The sequence below is a fragment of the Odocoileus virginianus genome, chromosome 6 (genome assembly GCF_023699985.2).
Source record: "Odocoileus virginianus isolate 20LAN1187 ecotype Illinois chromosome 6, Ovbor_1.2, whole genome shotgun sequence".
NCBI lineage: Eukaryota > Metazoa > Chordata > Mammalia > Artiodactyla > Cervidae > Odocoileus > Odocoileus virginianus.
This window is the reverse complement of record NC_069679.1, coordinates 3,582,933-3,601,375: the sequence shown is the minus strand read 5'-3', so window position 1 is coordinate 3,601,375 and position 18,443 is coordinate 3,582,933. Positions and strand designations below refer to the sequence as shown.

Below are 18,443 nucleotides of genomic sequence, written 5' to 3'. Positions count from 1 at the left end.
AATGAAAGACGATAAACTGCAAGACTTGAATACACTGGACAATGAGGAAGGTACGATTTAGAAGCTTAGGAGGTAAAATGACCTATTGACTTGCCACATCCGTATCAGTGAATACAAGAGTAAGATTTTATAACGAACTTGGTGTTCTGACTTAGCTTCTCTGGAATCTTTCAGAAGGAGGCAATTCTGACCTCAGCACATTAACAGAAAAAAAAAAATCAAATTAAAAATTTTATGACCAGGGAGGGTAGAACCTTAGAAAGTAAAGTGGAAATCTTTCAGTTCTTCAGGAGTTAGATCACCTTCTTCTCCCTTTGGGATGCTACATTTCATTCTTTCTCTTGGTAAAGCTAGAGCTAGATAACTTATCAACAGAACTTCACTTCCTCCCTCTTTTATTACTATTTATAAAACCCATTTTGGCTCAGCATTTTGCTGTGTTTTACATGGTGTTGCCAGACAGTGTAAAGAATCTGCTTGCAATGTAGAAGATGTGGTTCGATCCCTAGGTCAGGAAGATCCCCTGGAGAAGGAAATAGCAATCCACGCCAGTATTCTTGTCTGGGAAATCCCATGGACAGAGGAGCCTGGTGGGCTACAGTCCATGGGGTCACAATGAGTTAGACACATCTTGGTGACTAAACAACAAACAACAACGACAAAAAACAACAACTAGATAGGGGTTATCAGGCAGGGACTGTGTGGCAACGAAAGGGCCTTTAAGGCTCATCTAGTAGCTGTTCTGTATTGAGCAGGGTCTGCTTGGCCAACACTCACAGATTCAGAAATTCTGTGCTAAAGTGTTTTCTCATGCATTGCAGCCTACTTAATACTTGTTTCCATTTCCCCATCAGTTCAGTGACAAAAAGCACTGGTGGTGGGGAGAGCCAGTGGGATCAAATCTTAGCTTTCAGTTTATTAAGGAAATGGCATCTGGGCTAAGGGGTCACTTTGACATGGAGCTAACATGTATCGATTTCCTACTTGTGCTGGATATTTTTCATTTTATCCCATTTACTTTTATAACTCTCCTCTCAGATATGTGTGATTGTTTCCATTTAAAGATGAGGCTTTGGGATTCAGAGAGATTAAGCAACTTGCTTGAGGTCACACACTATGACATGTGGTTGGCAGAGTTGACTTCTGACCTAGGTACAGTTGGACTTAAAATTGCTTATCCTCTCTTCTAAGCCATGTTGAGTTTCCCCATTTTCTCCTTTCTCTGTCTCTTTTGGCCCCTGTGTTCTCCCAAGCACTTCATTGTATACCCACAGTTCTTGCACTGCTCAGTAACAGGTGGATGTCATAGTTGATACTATGAAACCAATAGATCTTTTCTGAGATCTGAAGCTTTATCTCAAATGCCTCAGCTTCAACTGTGTTGAGTTTGCTCTTCAGTTTGTACCATACTTACTCTTAACGCCCAGTCTCCACTTCGTCTTTCTGTTCCAGATCCCTGGTTCAGTCCTCTTTTCTTAATATGTTCCTTTTCTGGCTTCAGACTTGCCCATGATTTCCACTGAAAATCTCTCTGCCATTAGCTAACTGCATGAGCCTCTGTGTCTTGGTGTTCTTATCTGTAAAATGAAGCCACTGAGTGTGATAATGTCTAAAGTTCTTTCTGCCTCTAACTAATTTTTCCCTTGTCACTATATTTCGTCCCCCACCTTTGAGTTTGTTCCCCCCACCCCATCTTTGAATTTGTTCTACATTTTTCACTCTATTGTCATTCAACTTTCTTGGTCTTCTGATAATGGTCCACACCCATCCTTCTTCTGGCTGTTTCACTTGACCATGGAATGAAGGACAGATTATGTTGTAACACTCTGTATGCAACCCTACCACTGACCATGATCCATTGACAGATTTCTAGTCATCTTAAATGGGACCATACCCAAGTTAAAAAAACTGGAATCCTGTACCTTAAACTTATACAATGTTATATGTTAATGATAGCACAACAAATCTGGGGGGAAAAGAAAAACCCTGGGAACCCAAGTTCTATTTTAAAATTTTATTTCCTTTGCCCTCTCTGTGTGCTGAATTACCTTGTTATATTTTTCATCTTTTTCATCTTTCCATTACCTGCCTTCTGTTTATAGAGCTGCCAATCCAATTGCAATTTTAGTTATTAATAATATTTCTCAGGGACTCCCCTGCTGGTGGAAATCTTGGGCAAATCTGAAACCAGGGACTTTTCTGGTGGTTAAGACATTGCCTCCCAAGGCAAGGGTCGTGGGTTTGATCCCTGGTCAGGGAGCTAAGATCCCACTTACTACATGGCCAAAAAAGCAAGACATAAAACAGAAGCAATATTGTAGCAAATTCAAAAAAGACTTTGCAAAAATATTTTAAAAATACTTCTCTTAAATTTCCTAATACCAGCTTGTCTGCTCTTTGATGCTTAAATCGTTTTATCATGGGGCTGACCCTCTTTGACCTACTTTATACTCTAGAATGATATGAAATCTTTTTTTGATTTTTATTTCCTGACTTTATCTGGACTTATACTACCTTTGGTATTTGATATTATATTCTTGCAGGTAGATATTTGCAATGTGAGCAATGGGATTAATTGCTAGCATTGCAAATATCATTAATTTGTTTGTTCAACAAATCTGAATGTCTACTCAAGTGACAGCAATATTCTAGGTACTAAGGATGCAGCAGTGAACAAATCAGACAATCACTGCCACCATGGAGCTTATGTTGTAGGGAGGGGCAGAGACAAACAAGGAACATTAAGTAAAATAAATAGCATGTCAGAAGGTGATGAGTACTTTGGAGAGATGTTAAGTCTTATTGGGAGATGGCAGTGCTGGAGGAATGGATTATGATTTTAAGTAAGGTTTCATTTTTAAAAATCAAGGCATAAGAGTATGCATGCTGCTGCTGCTGCTGCTAAGTCGCTCCAGTCGTGTCTGACTCTGTGCGACCCCATAGACAGCAGCCCACCAGCTCTTCTGTCTCTGGGATTCTCCAGACAAGAATACTGGAGTGGGTTGCCATTTCCTTCTCCAAGAGTATGCATGAGAAGGGTTTTAATTAGTTTAAAAAAAAAAACCAACAAACCAGCTTTGCTGGGAAGCAAGTTTTGAAGAAAAACTTTTTGATAAGGAAGTTGGGAGAGTTTAGAAAGTCTTTTTCTTTCATTATTAATAAACTAAAACACACAGGGATAGCCAAATAAATATATCATCCAATTTAAATTTTGTTCTCTCTTTCAAAGACTATTTACCATGTTCTCTTCTCTATGTCTGTTACAGGCATCTGTAAGTCTAATAATTAAGAAAAGAATGAGACAAGGCTAAAAATAAATGAAGCTTGTTTATGTTGGTAAAAAGAAGGCCGACATTTGATTTCACAAAGAATATAAAACTCTATTAGGCAGAGGGTGAAGACAAGTTGTTCTCATGATTCACTGAGCAAAATGAAGCAATGAATTTAATTGAATTTGGAAAATGTTAAAGTAGAATGATATAAAATTTATGCTAGGGAAAACCTTTCCCTGGAGACATAGTAATAAGATCAAAGGGAAGACCAGAGTTCTAAAATACTCTGAGCTACCAATTCCTGGATTAGAGAGAAATTAAGGGAGAAATAAAAGTAATCATACAGAAAGTGACACATTCAATAAATATTTTAAGAATAGCATTCACAAAATAAACATGCTATTTTAGTTACTAATGCAGAAATAACTGCCAGATGAATTACTGCTGGATTTTAAGAGATGGGGAGACCTGAGGAAATAGGGCACACAATCTCTGAAGAGGGATTGTGGGTTTTTTATCCAGTGAGTTAGGGAATTTGGCCAAGAGATTTACTTAGAATTCTTCCTGTTTTCTTAAGATGCCCAAGAAAATCAGGTTAACTTTCTTAGAGTTCCAAACACAGATCTCTGTTTTAGAGACTTGGAAGTGAAACCAAAGTTATCAGTATCTTTCAAAAAGCAATGACTATATACATGTTTCGATGCTGTTCTCTCGAAACATCCCACCCTCGCCTTCTTCCTCAGAGGAATCGGGTGGAGAAGGAGGTTGAGGGGGGAATCGGGATGGGGAATACATGTAAATCCATGGCTGATTCATGTCAATGTATGACAAAAACCACTACAATATTGTAAAGTAATCAGCCTCCAACTAATAAAATAAATGAAAAAAAAAAAAGCAATGATTAGAACTCCAACTACCTTGACCCAAATCCCAGCTTTATATCATGAACTCTGATCTAGAGCAGAAAAACCAGTTTGAGACATATGTGTTATTTCAGAAATACCTTAGCTGCTAATAATCTACCAGAGAGAAGCTTTTACTAATGAATGCATTCACTTTATAAATCACCATAATAAGTTCAGAAATTATATGGAGAGCTTCTGATTTGGGGTTTCAATGAGATAATTAAAAACTGGGGTTGCAGAAACAGGAGCCTGTATTTAATGTCGTAAACGTGTAAGCATCTAAAAGACTAGGAATGCTGTGACATGACTGTTGCCTATTGTGGGCCCTGTGCTGAGGCAGCTAAAACATCACCAGGCTGCTTCATGCTCATGGATGTTTTCAAGCACCAGCTATACACAGCCACTGTGCTAGGCAGTGAGGCTGTAAGGATTCGTGGGGCATTGTGTAGCCAGGAGAAGCCATTCTGAGTTGGGCTATATATCATATTTTGCTTTTGTTGTCTTACTTTTAAGATATGTGGCATTTAAATCTGTATTGCACTGTTTGGGCATTTTATTCTTTTTCTTGCCTCTAGAGCTAAAGAAGATAAAGTTAACATTTATTTAAGTGCCTAGCAGTTATCAGGAATTGTTAAATGCTCTATATATTCATATGGGCTTCCCTGGTGGCTCAGCTGGTAAAGAATCCACCTGCAATGAGGGAGACCTGGGTTTGATCCCTGGGTTGGGAAGATCCCCTGGAGGAGGGCCTGCAACCCATGCCGGTATTCTTGCCTGGAGGTTCCCCATGGACAGAGGAGGCTGGTGGGCTACAGTCCATGGGGTCTCAAAGAGTCGGACATGACTGAGCAACTAAGCAAAACAACAAAGATATTTATATAGAAGATTCACTTTACATTGACTGCTGATATACTAACAGAGTTTAATTCAGCTCTTCTAACAGGTCATTTTCTAAATGCTAACAGGAACAGTTGACTAGGTTTGCTTTAGGATTTTTAGTTTTTTTTCTCCTTTCTATCTATTATTGCCATGCTAGTTTGATGGAAGAGAATTTTTTTAAAGTTTAAAATGGAAATGTGTCATTCTTCCTATCAAATCACTTGGCATGAAACTGAGTAAAATAAATAGATATATATTCTGAGAAATGTTTTTCATAATTTTAAACTTTCATTAATCTTCTCAAAAAAGTGAAGTTTTTCTCCTGGTGTTACCCTCACAGACAGCATATCATAAAGCCTTGTAAGTCGAACATATCTTTTGAGAGTTTTCATCTAAAGAGGAAGCACAGTTCAGTTCAGTCGCTCAGTCGTGTCCGACTCTTTGCGACCCCATGAACCACAGCGCACCAGGCCTCCCTGTCCATCACCATCTCCCGGAGTCCACCCACACCCGAGTCCATCGAGTCGGTGACGCCGCCCAGCCATCTCATCCTCGCTGTGACCAAGACGCCGCGGGCGGTGGGGCCTTGTTTTTCAGGTGGTGGGCAACACGACCTCCGGGAGCTATAGTTACCGCATCCAGAAGAGTCTGGCCTTTGCATACGTTCCTGTAGAGCTCAGTAAAGTGGGACAACAAGTTGAAGTTGAACTATTGGGCAAAAATTACCCTGCGGTTGTCATACAAGAACCCTTGGTGTTGACAGAACCAACCAGAAGCCGGCTTCAAAAAACAGGTGGGAAGGACAAAATTTGAAAAGACTCTGAAGAGGCAAATGAATTAGGGTTGCAATATGCTTGTACTCAGAATTATAACTGGTTGGCTGGAGAATGGGGAAACCAAAAATTTATTTCAAAATCATCGAAACCTAGATTAAGAATACGAAAACCTTTCTCTTGTTTTCTAAGGAAGATAGAATAAGGATGAATGATTTACATTGTTTCAAATGAAGATACTTGAAGTCAATGTTTTTGTTATCCTATATTGTTGTTTATAAAACTCCATTAGCAAAATATTTGTTTGCTAACACACAACTGAAGTAGAAAACATTATATAATTTTAGAAACATTTACATATGGTTCTTGTTCGCTGAAAACAAATTATGTTTTACATAAAAACAAATCCAGTATTGATAGATTTACTTCATTGAAAAATACTCGTTGAATAAGAGATCATTTTAAATTTTTCATAACGTGTCTAGGAAGAAAACAGTAAAATTTAATATTGGTATGTGTAACATTTTTATTCATTTCCTTGACATATTTACTTTCTTAATGACTGCCCTGAAGGCAGTTTTATGGGACATCATTATTGTCCTTTCAAAGGTTGTTTTAGAAGAGAAATTGCAAAAAAGAACAGAGTCTTCCAAAGGAAGTGGTACTTGTAAAGCTTCTGAGATGAAGCTGAAAAATAAATAGGTTGTGCCAGGACAAACACAGCTTGAATACTGAACACCTCTCTTTGGGAAAGAATTAATGCAGGTTGACATTACATTGTGTCGTTCTGGATACCATTTCACAAAGAGTTGACAAAGCAGGTCAAATAAGAGCTTAAGAGCTGACGGGATTGCCCTTACCACTGTGTATAGCAAGAAAAAAAAAAGTCATTTAGAAATAATTCCTTGATACACCTTTTGAAAGTATTTGCATTTAGTTGAATAAATCAAATTTTTCAAAAAAAGGTAGTTTGTCATTTATCATTTGTTCTGTACACACATTTGCTACCTAGGAAAAGTTCAATAAATGTGTATTAAAGAAAGCTGAATGTGAAGCATGATAAGATTCTGTAGTTAGATTTGAAAATAATTTCTTAACTTGTAAGTTTTGAAAATGTGCCAAATTTACATGTAAATTTTTATAAAAGTAGTCATGTATTGGAACTCTTCAACATGCTATTCATTTATCTTTGGTATCTCCTCTTCCATAAGAAATGAAGAAAATCCCTTTGAAAACACACATTTTCTAATTATCAAGAGTATTATCCAGACCCTTTCTCTCAGCTCTGATATAGGTATAGGTATTTCTCATTCTTTGCCTTTCTGTAGCCTAATTGCTAATTGTGTTAAAACTAATGAAACAATTGAAAAAATATAATACTACATCAATAGTATAATTTAATAGTTACCTAAGTTGTAACTTTTCAGTGACTAATTACTGAAAAATTATTTACATAAAATATTATGATAACACACTCTAATCAAAGGAACAGTACCTGGAAGGAGAAGGCAATTGACTATGCAAAAACAAAGTCAAAAAAAATGGTCATTTTTTTAAAATAAAATTCAAATTTCAAAGAATGCCGGGAGAAACAACAAAAGATTCTGATCTTACATTGCTAGAAGAAATCAGTAAAGCAGTATTTGAATGTCTTCATCTTTTTCACCAAAAATTGGGCACTTGCTCTAAATCAATAGATAGAACAATGTCAAAGTTTGTTGTCAGCCATTTTCTCTAATTTTTAGCAGATGAAGAAAAACTTCAGAAATGTTTTATTGCATGTAATATAAATGTATGATGAATTTTCTGATGAAGATATTTTAGTGGAAATTTTTAAACACAGACATGTTTGAAAGCCATTTATAAATGCTCCCAAAGCACCAAAGACAGTATTGCAATTCCTGGAGTTTGTTGTGAAAGATTTTTATGAATTTCTGCCAAACTTGTACATCTGTTGCTCATGTAAAAGAAAAATTAAAGGCTTAAAAAATATTCTTCAATCAACTTTGCAAAGATAACTGGACAAATCTGGGTATACTGCCTGGTAAACTTTAATATGTGAAGAAGAAAAAATTCAGTGAAATCACTACAAAGCTTAAAAAAGAAAAGGTTTATTATTCGCAAGTAGCAGACCAATTTGTGAGTATAAATATTCTCCTTTTTCAAAACTAATGTAGTTTAAAAATATTAATTTCTTTTTTATACTATAACATTTATTTCTATTTTTCTTATTACTGGCCTGACTATATATTCAAAGTTCAATAGAATTTTTTATCCTTTGTATTTTTTTCCTGGTAGTTATTATTCATTTCATCTTTATTACTAAAAATAATTGTATGGGATTTCCCTGGTGGCTCAGACAGTAAAGCGTCTGCCTACAATGCAGGAGACCTGGGTTCAATCCCTGGGTTGGGAAGATCTCCTGGAGAAGTAAATGGCAACCTACTCCAGTATTCTTGTCTGGAAAATCCCATGGACGGAGGAGCCTGGTGGGCTACAGTCCATGGAGTCACAAAGGGTTGGACACGACTGAGCAACTTCACTTTCACTATTCATTTCATTATTATTACTAAAAATAATTGTATAATGTAAAAGAGGGAGAGAATCACTAAAAAATGGTCATCCAGGCTGGCTTCTTCTCTCATGACTGGCACCTATCTAAGGCTGATGGCAACACCTTGGGCTGGCAAGGCACCTGTCTCCATGTGGCCTCACAATGTGATTATCTTGCCAGGTAGTCCAAAGGAGGGAACTTAACATGGAACACCAGTGAGAGATGCCAGCTGCCAAGCTGACACTATGGCTCACAGAGGTTGGAGCTATTAGTGGGAGCTGGAACTATAGAAAAGATATATCCATGCCGGTAACATCCTGTTTCTTGACCAGAGAGGTGGTTACTTGAGGCTGTCCACTTTGTAAGAATTCATTGACCTATGTACACTTCTGTGCACTGTCTTAAGCACACAAAAAATGCTATGTCAAAATCTTTTTATATGAATGGTACTATTTTCCATTCTCTACTCTCATCTAGTTGGTTTTGAGGAGGTGATAAGCAACAAGCAGGATAAGGAAGTCAAAGGAGTCAATTTGAGTTGGCCATAGCAGTTTTTAATCAGATTCTCAATTTCAGACACTGGGAGAATTTTCAGAGATAAATGAAATATCTCTTCTTTTTTTAAAAACGGATCCTCTTCTTCTCAGTACACATACTTACACTAACACTCAAAACAAAATCAACAGTAAATGGAAGATACTTCTTAGAGAGAATTACCTTCCTACATGCTTGTAAGCTTGATGATTCTTAATGCCTTGACAGTGGTTAGCACTGATAGAAGTTAATGCATATAACTGATGCATGTTACTACTGGCAACTTAAACTCATCTCCAAGTTTAAAATATGACCTTATAGGCCTTTAAGAAGACTCTGACCCCCTCTGCTTCCCTTGGGGCTCAGCTGGTAAAGAATCCACTTGCAATGCAGGAGACCTGGGTTCGATCCCTGGGTTGGGAAGATCCCCTGGAGAAGGAAAAGGCTACCCACTCCAGTATTCTGGCCTGGAGAATTCCATGGAGTCCCTAGGGTCACAAAAAGTCAGACATGACTGAGAGACTTTCACTTCACTTGACCCCCTCACTTAGATATGGTAGAAACAAACCCCATCCCAAGTCAATTTTCAAAACTAAATATATTTTGAAAATAGTTTAATAGCTAAACACCTAAAATGACAAAGTTTGTCTATTCTTTCTGATGTTCAAGTCTATCTCCTTCTGAACTATTCAAGGTAGTAATGGGGCAATGAGTAACGCCAACCACAATTTACCACACTTGGTTAGTAAACTTCAGTTTTTCTCTCTGAAGAAAGGCCTCTTGCCATTCTTATCTCTACCCATTGGTTAAACCGTTAGAGAAATATGTTTAAAGCTGTCAGCCTTTGGATGCGATATTTATCATATCCAGATGCACTGAAACCAAACAGGTTGAGATAAGCATTGAACAGAGACTTCATGACTTCTGAGCATAGCTTTTAGCCCATTGGAACCATGACAAGGACCCAAGACTCTGCAAACCATAGAAATAAAGAAGCACAGCAAAAGCATCTACGTGATTTTCTCAGTGCATGGTCTGTGGGCTTTACAGCCCTGGTCATGGGGCATATTTATTCTTGGCATTCTGTCCTAACTTAAAATGCATTTTAATTTTTGTTTAAATATAAATTATGTTACTACCAAATTATTAGTAATAACATTATTAGGAATAGATAATATGTGCTCAGAGTTTAAAATGTAGATGTCAAGGGTATATTGTGAAAGTTAGTTTTCCTCCTCTCCCTCTCCAGGGTCAACCGCCTATCAGGAGACAACCAATGTTATCATTTCTTCTATATCCTTTCTGAGATCCCCTGTAAGTAGGTAAGCATTAATCTCTTTCAACATATGAGTATATGTGTGTGTGTGTGTACACACATTTATACACGTAATTTTGTTGTTGTTCAGTTGCGGAGTCATGTCCGACTTTTCGAGACCAAATGGACTGCAGCATGCCAGGCTTCTGGGTCCCTCACCATCTCCCAGAGTTTGCCTAATTTCATGTCCATTGAATTGGTGATGCTATCCAACCATACATGTAATTTTAAGCAAATTAAAACATACCAAGCATAATGTTCTTTGCCAAACTTAAAAAAAATTACAGTATATCTTGGAGATTATTCCATATCATCCCTTTAAATGATAGCTTAGTGTCTCATAATTATTTTGACCAGGCCTAGCTATTTACCTTTTTCTAATAAAAATAACCTAGATAGCATATTTTGAATAAAAATAACCTAGATAGCATATTAAAAAGCAGAGACATTACTTTGCCAACAAAGGTCCGTCTGGTCAAGGTTATGGTTTTTCCAGTGGTCATGTATGGATGTGAGAGTTGGAATGTGAAGAAAGCTGAGCACCGAAAAATTGATGCTTTTGAACTCTGGTGTTGGAGAAGACTCCTGAGAGTCCCTTGGACTGCAAGGAGGTCCATCCTAAAGATCACTCCTGGGTGTTCATTGGAAGGACTGATGCTGAAGCTGAAACTCCAGTACTTTGGCCGCCTCATGCGAAGAGTTGACTCATTGGAAAAGACCCTGATGCTGGGAGGGATTGGGGGCAGGAGGAGAAGGGGGAGACAGAGGATGAGATGGCTGGATGGCATCACCGACTTGATGGGCATGAGTTTGAGTAAACTCCGGGAGTTGGTGATGGACAGGGAAGCCTGGTGTGCTGCGATTCATGGGGTCGCAGGGTCAGACTGAGCGACTGAACTGAACTGGATAAAAATAAGGCTAAAATGAATATCTTGATGCATATGATATTTCTCACATAGAGTACATCTGGAGGATAAATTCCTACAACTGGGATTGCTGGATTAAAGTGTATGTACTTTTGATAGATATGCAAAATTGTTCCCTATAGGGGTTATGCCAAATTTCACTTCTGTGATTCATATATGAGGGCCTGTTTTACCCCAAATAGTTAAGTTCTCACTAGTATCAGTGGTATACTATTGAAATTTCAATTCGTATTTCTCCTTTGAGTGAGGTTAAACATATATTCATATATTTAATACCCACTTACATTTCCTTTTTGTAAACTATTAGGTTCCTATATTTTGCCTATTTAAAAGTGGATGTTGATCTTTTTCTTACTGACTTTAGGCATTAAAAGATTTTAAAGTATGGGCTAAATAGGTTTTGTGTGGGTTAGAATGTAAATCAGGTGTCTCTAATATCTTTTCTATGTAAAAAATATACCCCAAGTTCCAAGCACTTCATCTACCAAACAATTAACTTTAATACCTATTTGTGAGTTGGGAGCTGCCTTTCTTTCAGTCCCAATTTTTGCATTTTCAAACTGATTGGAATGATTTTTTATCTATATTATTTTATGTGTTTATGTAGTGGGGAAACCCTAAAAAAATCAATGATTAGATTAACTCAAACAATAAAATATTTACTTGGCAGAATATAAATTACCATATAGAAGTCAATAGCCTTCATATCCACAAATAATAACCAGTTAAAAGATAGAGGAAAAGTTAAAGAAAGCCCCATTTCAGTAGCAACAGAGAAGATAAAATACTTAGGCATGAATTTAAAAAGGAAAGTACAAAGTCAATATGAGGAAAATTTTAAAACACTTCTAAAAGACACAAATGTAGACCTTAATAAATGAAAGATAACCTTTTATTTTAGATAGGCAATTTCATATAAAGATTTAAGCTGTCCTTAATTTATAAATTTAATGCAATTCCAATAAAATACCAACAGGTTGATATTAAAGTTTATATAAAACATGCAGGAATAGTCAGAAAAATATTAAAAACTAAAAGCCCTAAGGAGTCACTGTCCCCATCACTCATTAAAACATATTGTAAAGCCTCTATAGCTGAATTCATGTGGTATTGAGTTCATAAGTCAACAGATAGGACAGTGGAATAGAAAGCCCAGAAACAGACCCACACATAAGGCGGACTCTTTACCAGCTGATCCACAAGGGAAGCCCAAGAAGACTGGACGGGGTAGCCTATCCTTTCTCCAGCAGATCTTCCCGACTCAGGAATCAAACCAGGGTCTCCTGCATTGCAGGCAGATTCTTTACCAACTGAGCTATCAGGGAAGCCCATGTGGAAATCAAGCATGTAATAAAGTTTGCATCTCATATCACTGGAACAACGGTGGACTTCTCTGTTCTTTTTATGAACAGTGGCGGGAAAACTGAGTAACCATTTGGAAAAAGATAAAATTAGATCCCTATTTCACATCATACATAAATATAAATGCCAATGGATCAGGGATCTAAATGTAAAACTGAATACAAGTACTAGACAAAAATATGAGTGCATTTGACTTTAACATTAGTGTAAGGAAAATCTAACTATGACTCAAATCCAGATGCAATACAACAGGAAAATATTGATAAATTTGTCTGCATAAAAATAACGTTGGCATGTCAAAAAAATGCTATAGCAAAATATTTGACAGTGGACAAACTGGGAGAAAATATTTGTGGTGTCAATCACAAAGAGGTAATATATCTAATAAAGAACTCTAAAATCACAGGGAAATGACCAAAAACCCAATTGAAACTGACATGGACAGTTCAAAAAATAATAATGTCCCTTCAACATAAGAAAAGATTTTTAACCTTACTCATAATAAGACAAATAAAAAATAAACACAAACTATACTGAGGTACCATTTTTCTTATCAGATTGGCAAAAATTAAAAGTACAGTATTTTTTTAATGACTAGTGATAGTGAAAATTAATACAACCCGTATACATACAGAAAAGGGGAAATAGAATTGGAGGTATTCACTTGAACTCATGGTTTTATATTTATACATATGTATCTATATAATGCATGTATGTAAATACATAAATGGGGGCTTCCCTGGTGGCTCAGAGGGTAGAGAGACTGCCTGTGGTGCAGGAGACTTGGGTTTGATCCCTGGGTCGGGAAGATCCCCTGGAGAAGGAAATGGCAAAGAGGTAATATATCTAATATATAAAGAACTCTTTAAAATGATGGGGAAATGACCAAAAACCTAATTGAAACTGACATGGACTGTTCACAAAAATAATGTAATAATGTCCCTTCAACATAAGAAAAGATTTTTAACCTTACTCATAATAAGAGAAATACAAAAATAAACACAAACTATACTGAGGTACCATTTTTCTTATTGGCAAAAATTAAAAGTATAGTATAGTATTTTTTTTAATGACTGGTGATAGTGAAAATTAATACAACCCATATACATATGGAAAAGGGGAAAATAGAAATGGAGATACTCACTATGAACTCATACTTAAGGTATGTGTATACGTGTACACATATATCTGGCTTCTATCTTTAGTGAGAGATCCTACAAGCAGAGACAGCCTGGTAACAATGAGTACACCTACAGCACAAATCTTGGGATTTTTTTTTCAGGTAGGAATACTGGAGTGGGTTGCTATTTGCCTTTCCCAGGGGATCTTCCTGACCCAGGGATCAAAACCACATTTCCCATGTTTCCTGCCCGTGACTCTGCGTTGAAGGTGATTCTTAACTTGCTGAACCATCAGGGAAACCCTTCGAGAAGCCACCCTCCACTAAAAGGCATCAGGGTTCCTTGGAGAAGTGGATGCCTCCAGGGTTGGGGAAGGAAGAATATAAGATAAATCTAGAATATCTTGTAAGAAGTAAGGGATTACTCAAGGATTAAAGAAGCATGCTGAAAGGACACTGGAGCCAAACTGAAGGGATACCCACTGGCCAAATCAGAGGACATCTGAGCACTGAAATAATTAAAGTGTTATAGCATACTGACTAAAATAAGAATCGATGAGTTCATAGTGATATAAATAAATAAATGGGGAAGAACATAAAATTCTTCCTTATAGTAGAAAGACAACTGGTGATTATAGAAAGAATGACGGAATTAGGAAATCACCAATAGGCAACCATCCTAATGTTGACTGACGTAAGAAGCATCGGGGGTGCTAAAACTAATAAGCAAATGTTTTAGGAATGACAGAATATATACATATTCTCAAAGTATTTCCCCCCAAATAACTACTAATTACAAAGGGGAAAATAGTAACTTTACAGTGAAGAAATGGCCACCTTAACAAAGTTCTCAAATAATAAAGCAACTCAGTATGTGCTTCTTAGTAAGAAGCATCAAGAATGCAACATCATTTTTTACAATATTTCTGCACAAACCCATAACCTGAGTCTAATCATTAGGAAACAACAGACTAACTCCAACTAAGAAAATTTATAATAACTAGCCAGTACTGTACATCACAGGTATTCAATATACAGATGAAAAATAGAATTAACTCTTTTTCATTAACTCAGGTACACATTTCCAGAGCACTATTAATATAAGCTTGTTCCCATCAGGACATGGGAAGGCTCAGTGCAAGTTTAGTAGTTTCTAGAGCAGTTGGTCAAAGGAGGAATTGTTCTGCAGATTAGCAGCCACTGTTTGGGCAGTTTGATTTCTATCAGGTAGGGTAGGCAGGAACAGTTATGGGGAGAGGGATATGCAAGGCCACTGTGGAAAATTCTCAGCCCTTTAAGTTCTCTTACAGGGTCTTTAAATGAAATTGTCAAGCCTTTACATAGCGAGACTCAAAGAACTCTTCAAAATTATTATCTTTGGTGTAAAGAAAAATGCATTTTTTGCAACTCTTATACTTCTTAGTCAATCATTTCGTGTAGAAAAAAGAAAATGTCATCGATATTATTACTTTATGCCCTGTGAGTAGAAACCAGGAAAATCAATAGAAATTTGCATTGTTTTTTAAGCATTAAAATATCCATGGCAAAGAATTTTATCTAAAATAATTTATCAGTGAAATAAAAATTTTAATATTTAAAAATTATTCTTATTACTTTAATGCTAAATTAAATTTTTTTCCTATTAATTTTTTTTTCATTCCATCAGAGATGAAAAGTGGATGTAGCATAAACTAATCTACATCTGCAAAGAAAAAAAAAATTCTATGTATTTTATGTATGTAAGAGAGAAGAGACATTCCTTTGCCAACAAAGGTCCGTCTAGTCAAGGCTATGGTTCTTCCAGTGGTCATGAATGGATGTGAGAGTTGGACTGTGAAGAAAGCTGAGTGCTGAAAAATTGATGCTTTTGAACTGTGGTGTTGGAGAAGACTCTTGAGAGTCCCTTGGACTGCAAGGAGATCCAACCAGTCCATCCTAACGGAGATCAGTCCTGGGTATTCATTGGAAAGACTGATGCTGGAGCTGAAACTCCAGTACTTTGGCCACCTGATGCAAAGAGTTGACTCATTGAAAAGACCCTGATGCTGGGAGGGATTGGGGGCAGGAGGAGAAGGGGACAACAGAGGATGAGATGGCTGGATGGCATCACCGACTTGATGGACATGAGTTTGAGTAAACTTCAGGAGTTGTTCAGGGAGGCCTGGAGTGCTGCGATTCATTGGGTTGCAAAGAGTTGGACACGACTGAGTGACTGAACTGAACTGAAGAGGGAAATAGTCTAAAATGTGCTAAAGTATAATTATTTTTTTAAAAAGATAAAATCATGACCCTTATGCATATATAAAAATGAATACATGTTAAAGATCTTATTTAACTCATTAATGAGAAAATTGGTGAAGTGTTAATAGCAGTTCAAAGGACAATCCAAGGAACAGATCAGGAATATGACATGTGTAAATGGAGGCAAGCCACTCCAGTCCTCTTGCCTGGAAAATCCTGTGGATGGAGGAGCCTGGTAGGCTGCAGTCCATGGGATCGCTAAGAGTCGGACACACTAAGCGACTTCACTTTTCACTTTCACTCATTGGAGAAGGAAAGGGCAACCCACTCCAGTGTTCTTGCCTGGAGAATCCCAGGGATGGGGGAGCCTGGTGGGTTGCCGTCTATGGGGTCGCACAGAGTCGGACACGACTGAAGTGACTTAGCAGCAGCAAATGGAGGCAAAACTTTTTCTACAGTGGTGGTGGTGAGGGTGCCACTCCACTGGATAGAATTCATTTGCATGTGTATAAACCTGGTGGCTCAGATGGTAAAGAATCTCCCTGCAATGCAGGAGACTCTGGTTCAATCCCTGGGTCTGGATGATCCTCTGGAGATGGAAACGGCAACCCACTCTCAGTATTCTTGCCTGAAAAATTCCATGGACAGAGGAGCCTGGCAGGCTATGGAGTCACAAAGAAACAGACAGGACTGAATAACTAACACACACAATTAGTTTTCATCGCCTATAGCTGGCTGGTTATCTACAACCTATAGGTTACCTACAACCTATAAAGTTGTAAAATGATTCCCATGGAATCAGATGCAGATAACCTGCAAGGATACTGTGCAAAAATGTCTTCCTCTACAACTGTTAACAGTTCTTGTCTGTCTCCAGACACAGAGTAGGCTGAGTCTTGATGGCAATGGGAATATACTGGTCATAAGGCTAACTTCCCCATTCAATGAGCATGTGGCTAAGGGAATTTTTCCTTCCGTCCACAGATTATTTAAGGCAAATTAGATATGTTATTTCTTTGGTTCACTACTTGATTGTGGGGGAGCCAGCTGGTGGCTCAGACAATCTGCCTGCAAGGCGGGAGACCTGGATTCCATCCCTGGGTTGGGAAGATCCGCTGGATCAGGGCATAGCAACCCACTCCAGTATTCTTGCATGGAGAATCCCATGGACAGAGGAGGCTGGTGGGCTGCAGTCCGTGGGGTCGCACAGAGCCGGACACCACTGAGAGATTAAAGTTCAAAGCACAGCTCTTAAAGGGAGCATGAACCGGACAGGTTAAAGGGCGCAGCGGCAGTACAACTGCATCTGTAAAAGGGCCCCGTGCAGTCGGAGTGTGTATTTGACCTTTTTATTTTTGCTGGTGGGAAGGAAGTGGCTTCACAGGCATGCGCTATTCTTAAATGAATCGGAAACATCCAGACCTCTTGTGTCTTCATCATTCTCCCACCTGCACGACGACGGGTTCTTTGGTCAAATAATTCTGCTAGAAATGAGTCACGACTTTTAAAACATCATAGCTCAAGATCTGGAGTCAGAACTGAGTTTGAGTTAGGCTCAGCCAACTACAAGCTTGTTTATTGCTTATTTAGTGGGGGAGGAGGGGTAGGCAGTAATTGTGATTCCTGGCAGCCAGGGTTGTTTCAAGATGTGAAGAAATGAGGGATGTGAAACATTTTTGTAAGCTGTGAAGAATTAGTAAAAAGAACAGATCTGCCCTCTTTCAGGGGTGCCACGAGGCACAGTTCTTCCGTGGAAAGATAAGAAGTCGTGGCTGCTTTCCAGCACCCAGCGAGCCGCCGCGGAGCACGGCAGCAGGCGCGGCCCGGCTTCTTCCAGGCTGACTCCTCCCCACCGGCCCGCGCCGGAGGCGGCGGGCGCGGGTCTCCCCTGCCCGCGGCCAGCTGGGGGTGAAGTCCTGAGCCGGGGCGGGGCGGGCCCGGGCCGCCCAGTTCCTGCTTCTATAAGCGGTGCCTGGGGCCGGCGGCGCCGCCACAAACGCGGGCACGGCGGGCGGCGCAGGATGGGCGCGCGTGGCGCCGCGAGCCCGCCGCGAGGCCCCGGGCCGCTCCTCCCCGCCATCCTCCCGCTGCTGCTGCTGCCGCTGCCGCCGGGCTCGGGCGCCGCAGCCGGCCGGCCGCCCCACCTCGTCTTCGTGCTGGCGGACGACCTGGGCTGGAACGACGTGGGCTTCCACGGCTCGGCCATCCGCACGCCGCGCCTGGACGCGCTGGCGGCTGGCGGGGTGCTGCTGGACAACTACTACACGCAGCCGCTGTGCACGCCCTCGCGGAGCCAGCTGCTCACCGGCCGCTACCAGGTACGCAGCGCCCCCGGGGCCGCCCGGCCCGCGAGCCGCTTAGAAGTGGGCCCTGGACCCCGAGCGAGCCCGAACGGCCGGCTGCCTCCACGGCCTGACTCTCCAAGGGGCGGCCTCTCTCACCCGCGGCGCCGCGCTCGCCCCTCCCAGGCCCGCAGCCCGCGGCGGTGTCTGCGCATGCCCGGCCCCAGGGCGCCGCCTCTACCCCCACCCGCGTCCTTCCGCGCCCCACCTCGCCCGCGGG

The 18,443-nt window shown here is 39.6% G+C and overlaps 2 protein-coding genes across 5 annotated transcripts in view; both read left to right on the top strand.

Annotated features, from left to right (window-relative positions):
- The window catches only part of DMGDH (dimethylglycine dehydrogenase), a 74,348-nt gene extending 66,519 nt beyond the window's left edge, over positions 1-7,829 (top strand). For all 4 annotated transcript variants that reach the window (XM_070468593.1, XM_070468591.1, XM_070468595.1 and 1 more), the window contains one exon: positions 5,654-7,829. In XM_070468593.1, the coding sequence (XP_070324694.1) occupies positions 5,654-5,869 (216 nt within the window). In that variant the 3' untranslated portion in view covers positions 5,870-7,829. The remainder of the gene's footprint in view (positions 1-5,653) is intronic.
- Positions 7,830-17,797: 9,968 nt separating this feature from the next.
- Positions 17,798-18,443, top strand: part of ARSB (arylsulfatase B) — a 161,440-nt gene continuing 160,794 nt past the window's right edge. Inside the window, exon 1 of the mRNA XM_070468597.1 lies at positions 17,798-18,199. Within this exon, the coding sequence (XP_070324698.1) occupies positions 17,903-18,199 (297 nt within the window). The 5' untranslated portion in view covers positions 17,798-17,902. The remainder of the gene's footprint in view (positions 18,200-18,443) is intronic.